The sequence below is a fragment of the Corylus avellana genome, chromosome ca7, assembly GCF_901000735.1.
Source record: "Corylus avellana chromosome ca7, CavTom2PMs-1.0".
NCBI classification, from domain to species: domain Eukaryota; kingdom Viridiplantae; phylum Streptophyta; class Magnoliopsida; order Fagales; family Betulaceae; genus Corylus; species Corylus avellana.
The window spans coordinates 28,887,670-28,893,161 of NC_081547.1; the positions used below are offsets into that span (position 1 = coordinate 28,887,670).

Sequence of the window (5,492 nt, forward strand, 5' to 3'; positions counted from 1 at the left end):
AATATTGACAATAATTATTTTCCTATATGAAAGGTCTTTGGTGGGCCGTAGGCATAATAATGTATATGTGAAATTGGGACCGGCATCGCGATCGGTACAGTTGGTGCCTTTTATTGCATTTGTTCGGATCGGTCCACGGCCACCTGTCCTCTGATATTAATTCACTTGTAAGACTTTTCTTTGTAAAACAACAACCAGACATTGGAAAAAAAAAAAAAAAAAACAAAGGCTGGATGGAGCCTGGAGGTCTATTTCTGTCAGATGGGAACGTTCGACGGGCCATAGACTTTGTTGCCAAAAGACTTTGTCAGCATTAATTTGGCGGCCCAGGGGCACCGACGGTGAAACTTCACAGTTCACACCCTAACTGACCCCTACCAAGAGCATTTATACATACATAATACCCTGCACGTATCTTGCTCTACCTCACACAATATCTCACAAATACTCTGCTTCCCATATCAACTTTAAAAGGATAAACTGTAATTTTCTCACAAAATATTGACAATAATTATTTTCCTATATGAAAGGTCTTTGGTGGGCCGTAGGCATAATAATGTATATGTGAAATTGGGACCGGCATCGCGATCGGTACAGTTGGTGCCTTTTATTGCATTTGTTCGGATCGGTCCACGGCCACCTGTCCTCTGATATTAATTCACTTGTAAGACTTTTCTTTGTAAAACAACAACCAGACATTGGAAAAAAAAAAAAAAAAAACAAAGGCTGGATGGAGCCTGGAGGTCTATTTCTGTCAGATGGGAACGTTCGACGGGCCATAGACTTTGTTGCCAAAAGACTTTGTCAGCATTAATTTGGCGGCCCAGGGGCACCGACGGTGAAACTTCACAGTTCACACCCTAACTGACCCCTACCAAGAGCATTTATACATACATAATACCCTGCACGTATCTTGCTCTACCTCGCACAATATCTCACAAATACTCTGCTTCCCTTCTCTCCATTTCCAATGAAGCTAATTCAATACGTTGGTGTCATTCTTCTCTTTTCTATAAGCCTACTATGCTTCCAACCTACCGCCGCTGCTGCTGCCGCTCCAACAAACGAGACAGATCGTTTGGTTTTGCTCAAAATCAAAGAAATGATACCCAATGACCCATTTAACATCTTCACCTCTTGGAATAATTCTATCCACTTTTGCAAATGGCAGGGAATTACATGCGGCCGAAAGCATCAAAGAGTTACGGGCTTGGAACTATCGGGCTATACCTTAGGTGGATCCATATCACCTTACATTGGCAACCTCAGCTTTCTTAGTTTCGTCAACTTCTCAGGCAACTTCTTACATGGCGAAATTCCACAACAACTCACTCATCTCTTCCGGCTGAAACGTCTCAATCTTAGCAGTAACTTGTTAGCAGGGGAAATTCCAAGCAACTTCACCAACTGTCCTCAACTCAGATTCTTGGACTTCAAAATGAATAATCTTACTGGGAATATTCCTGTTGAGTTGGGCTCTTTAAAGAGGCTTGTGTTTCTTGACGTTTCCACAAATCATTTGACGGGAGGCATCCCACCTTCTCTGGGAAATGTTTCTTCACTCCAAATAGTTGACTTTTCGCTTAATTATTTCGTGGGAAATATTCCAGATGAAATGGGTCATTTGCGAAGGTTAGTTTACTTCGGAGTAGTGGAAAATAATCTGTCTGGTATGTTCCCTTATTCCCTTTACAATATATCAACATTGAAGGGCATTGAAGCATCAGGTAACCGACTTAATGGCACTCTTCCAGCCAACATAGGCCTCACTCTCCCTAATCTACGTATTTTGTCCACCAATAATAACAAATTCTCCGGTCCAATCCCAATTTCACTATCCAATGCTTCCCAGCTTAACTTTATTGATCTCTCTAGAAACAATTTCGTGGGACAAGTTCCCACTGATCTAGGAAACCTACTAAATCTCGCTGTTTTAGGTGTTGGTGGAAATAATCTTGGAATTAATTCAGCCAAGGACTTGGATTTCTTAACATCTTTGCAAAACTGCACCAAACTGGAAACGCTAGATTTTTCTCTTAACAATTTTGGAGGTAGTTTACCGAATTCTATAGGAAATTTGTCAAAGGAACTCAGTATTTTATATATGAGTGGCACTCAAATATCTGGAATTATTCCTGCAACATTAGAGAATCTTATCAACTTACGTACCCTCAGAATGCGGCGAAACCTATTCATAGGCACCATTCCCACTAATTTTTGGAAGTTACAAAAGCTGCAAGGATTGTATTTAGATGGAAACAAATTGTCAGGATACATTCCATCCTCTCTAGGCAATCTCACTCAATTGGTCGAACTTGTCCTATCACAGAACAAATTGGAAGGAAGCATTCCATCAAGTTTTGGGAACTTCAAAAGTTTGCTGCTCTTAAAGATTTCAGAAAATAACCTTAGTGGAACCATACCCAAAACAAGTCTTTCTTCCCAATTACAAGGACTCTTCTTATCACATAACTCATTAACGGGAATCCTACCCATGGAAGTAGGCAATTTGAAAAATCTTGTGGATCTAGATATCTCTGAAAACAATTTTTTTGGTGAGATTCCTACAACCATTGGAGATTGCTGGAGTTTGCAGAGCATTTCCTTGAAGGGTAATTCATTTGAAGGAAACTTACCTCCATCACTAGCTTTCTTGAAAGACCTCCATTATGCAGATCTTTCACGAAACAATTTCTCAGGACTAATTCCTAAAGATCTACAAAATGTTTCAGTTCTACTATATTTGAATCTTTCATTTAATAACTTGGTGGGTGAGGTACCAACGGTGGGAGTCTTTCGAAATGCAAGTGGAATATCAGTGATTGGAAATAAAAAGCTATGTGGAGGTATCCCAGAACTGCAACTACAAGCATGCGATGTCAAAGTTATGAATCAAGGAAAATCCCATACATTCAAATTAACAGCCATAGTTGTTAGTGGGGTTTTATTTTTCATCATATTTTCATCCTTTATAGCCCTTTATAGGAGGAGAAAATCAAAGAAAGAATCATCCTCTACACTCCCAAAAACCAACCAACTTTCAAATGTTTCATACAAGGAGCTTTATCAAACGACTGATAGATTTTCTCCTAACAATTTAATTGGATATGGTAGTTTTGGCTTTGTATATAAAGGAATTCTTCATCAAGAAAAAATGATAGTTGCTGTGAAAGTATTGAACCTTCAACAGAAAGGAGCTTCCAAGAGTTTTATGGCTGAATGTAATGCCTTAAGAAATATACGGCATCGAAATCTCGTGAGGATCTTAACTTGTTGCTCAAGCGTGGACTATAGCGGCAATGAATTCAAAGCACTAGTCTACGAATTCATAGCAAATGGAAGCTTAGACAAGTGGCTGCATCATGATAGAGACAACGAAAGTCCACCAAGATATTTGAATCTCCTTCAAAGATTAAATATTGCAATTGATGTAGCTTCTGCACTACAGTATCTTCATGATCATTGTGAAACACCAATCATTCATTGTGATTTGAAGCCAAGCAATGTTCTTCTTGACGATGACATGATTGCTAAAGTAGGTGATTTTGGTTTGGCAAGGATCCTCTCTACAACAAATGATGCTTCTCAAAATCAAACTAGCACAGTTGGAATAAAGGGTACTATTGGCTACCTTGCTCCAGGTACATAACTACTTCGATCCTAAGTCCTCTAAATCGTGATTTTGATCAAGCTAAAAAGTATCACCAGTTGTCTTTTTACTATGCTCTACATATTCATTTTTGCCTTGTCGATAATATTTCCTTAAGGCTCTCCATACTTATTCTGATAGCATGCATGTCCATTAGATATATCAAATTAATATGTCGACTAATTAATAAGAAGGAGAACATGTAAAACTGGTGAGAACAACTTTTATAAAAATAAAATTGGTCTTTGGTGTACATAGTGCTCGAAAATACTGGTCACATATGATATTTAGGCTTTTGATAAAGATTAATAGGGCGTGCATATATAAAAAAAAGATATGGCATAGTTGTGTTAGACCAAACAATATGTGGATTATTTTAATTGAAATATGGGATAAATTAGGGTACAAAGTTCAAACTTAAAATTTTACTTTGATATTATTTTAAATTATTATTTATTCCAAAAAATTTAATTTGATAAGAAATTGTGAATTTAAGTGTTTAAATTAATACTTTAACATAAACAAATATGTGAAAACGAAGCAAAGACGATGATAATTAGTTGATATGATTCTAATACTGGCCTATTTTATTATCCAATATCCCAAAAAATTTCACGAGTTCTAATTGTAAAATATAGACTATTTTTCACATTATTTTCTAAGACTAAATAGAATATGTAATTTCTAAATATAAAATCCCAACCCTTTTAAATTAGGTATTAAACCGCTATTTGAAATCATTATCATATTAACTTTTCGTGTGAAATATATGAATTGCAGAGTATGGAATGGGTGGTGAGGCATCAGCACAAGGAGATGTCTATAGCTATGGGATTTTTTTGTTGGAGATGTTCACAGGAAAGAGACCTACTGACAAAATGTTTAAAGATGGTTTTAACCTTCAAAACTTTGTTAACATGGCATTACCAGAAAAACTTGTGCAAATTGTGGACCCAAATCTACTCAAAAGAGAAGTAAATGAATTGGTAGTGGCAATAGAAGAAGATGGCTGCAACTACAATGATCAAATTGATATTGAGGCAGCAGAAGAAAGTGTCCATATTGAGAACCTAAGCCAGATAACTTCTAATGTGCAGAAGTGTCTACTTTCAATTTTTCAAATCAGCATTACTTGTTCATTAGAATCACCAAAAGAAAGAATGAACATGGGAAATGTCACGAAGGAACTACATCGGATCAAAAATGCCTTTCTAGAGGTTGGAAGCCATGGATGAGGACCGAGTAAGGTACTAAAATTTTGATTTAGAAGTTCAGCCGCTGATAGACAATCCATAGAGTGACTAAAGTTTTGGCCATAAATTTCAAACCTTAAAGTTTCCAAATATTTCATTCAAATCACAAGCACAAGAACTTCATAGGTAGATGACCTGCCAGCACAAGTAGACTTTACAATAATCTTACTAGGATCAAAACATTCACCTAAGGGTTTCCACCTTATTTATGTCCATAGGTAATCTTATATATAAGTGAATTCGATTTTTTTCCCCTTCTAATGTTTTCAAAGCAAACGTTGTTTTTGTTTCTTGTATCTTAAAATTTTCCAAATTTTCCAACATGCCAAGTATACTCAACTTCTACTTTTGTAGGAAAATGGAGCTAGCTTTGCAAAGAAATGATCAGATTGCAGAAAAGTTTCCTCTGTAATGACCCCATGGAGCATTGGCTTGGCTGTTTGTGCGAGTATGCATTTTGTTGGAATAAATCAAACCTACTTTTGATGATCTACATGTTTAAGACTATATATTTTCTTACAAACATTTGTATTTAAGCATATGGTAATACACCAAAATATATGAGAATAATGTCGGGAGCTATTATTTTC

General features: G+C 36.6%; 1 protein-coding gene across 1 annotated transcript; it reads left to right on the forward strand.

The window, feature by feature from the left end:
* Positions 1-1,003: 1,003 nt before the first annotated feature.
* On the forward strand, positions 1,004-5,492 carry LOC132187462 (probable LRR receptor-like serine/threonine-protein kinase At3g47570). Its single transcript, XM_059601780.1, has 3 exons — positions 1,004-3,641; positions 4,430-4,891; positions 5,257-5,492. The coding sequence occupies exons 1-2, from the start codon at positions 1,103-1,105 to the stop codon at positions 4,882-4,884; spliced, it is 2,994 nt and encodes a 997-aa protein (XP_059457763.1). The 5' UTR covers positions 1,004-1,102; the 3' UTR covers positions 4,885-4,891; positions 5,257-5,492.

Bases quoted from the DNA above. Each gene is read 5' to 3' on its own strand.
- LOC132187462 (XM_059601780.1), top strand. From the start codon at position 1,103: ATGATACCCAATGACCCATTTAACATCTTCACCTCTTGGAATAATTCT. The intron at 3,642-4,429 runs GTACATAACTAC...TATGAATTGCAG, and splicing joins TATTGGCTACCTTGCTCCAG to AGTATGGAATGGGTGGTGAG.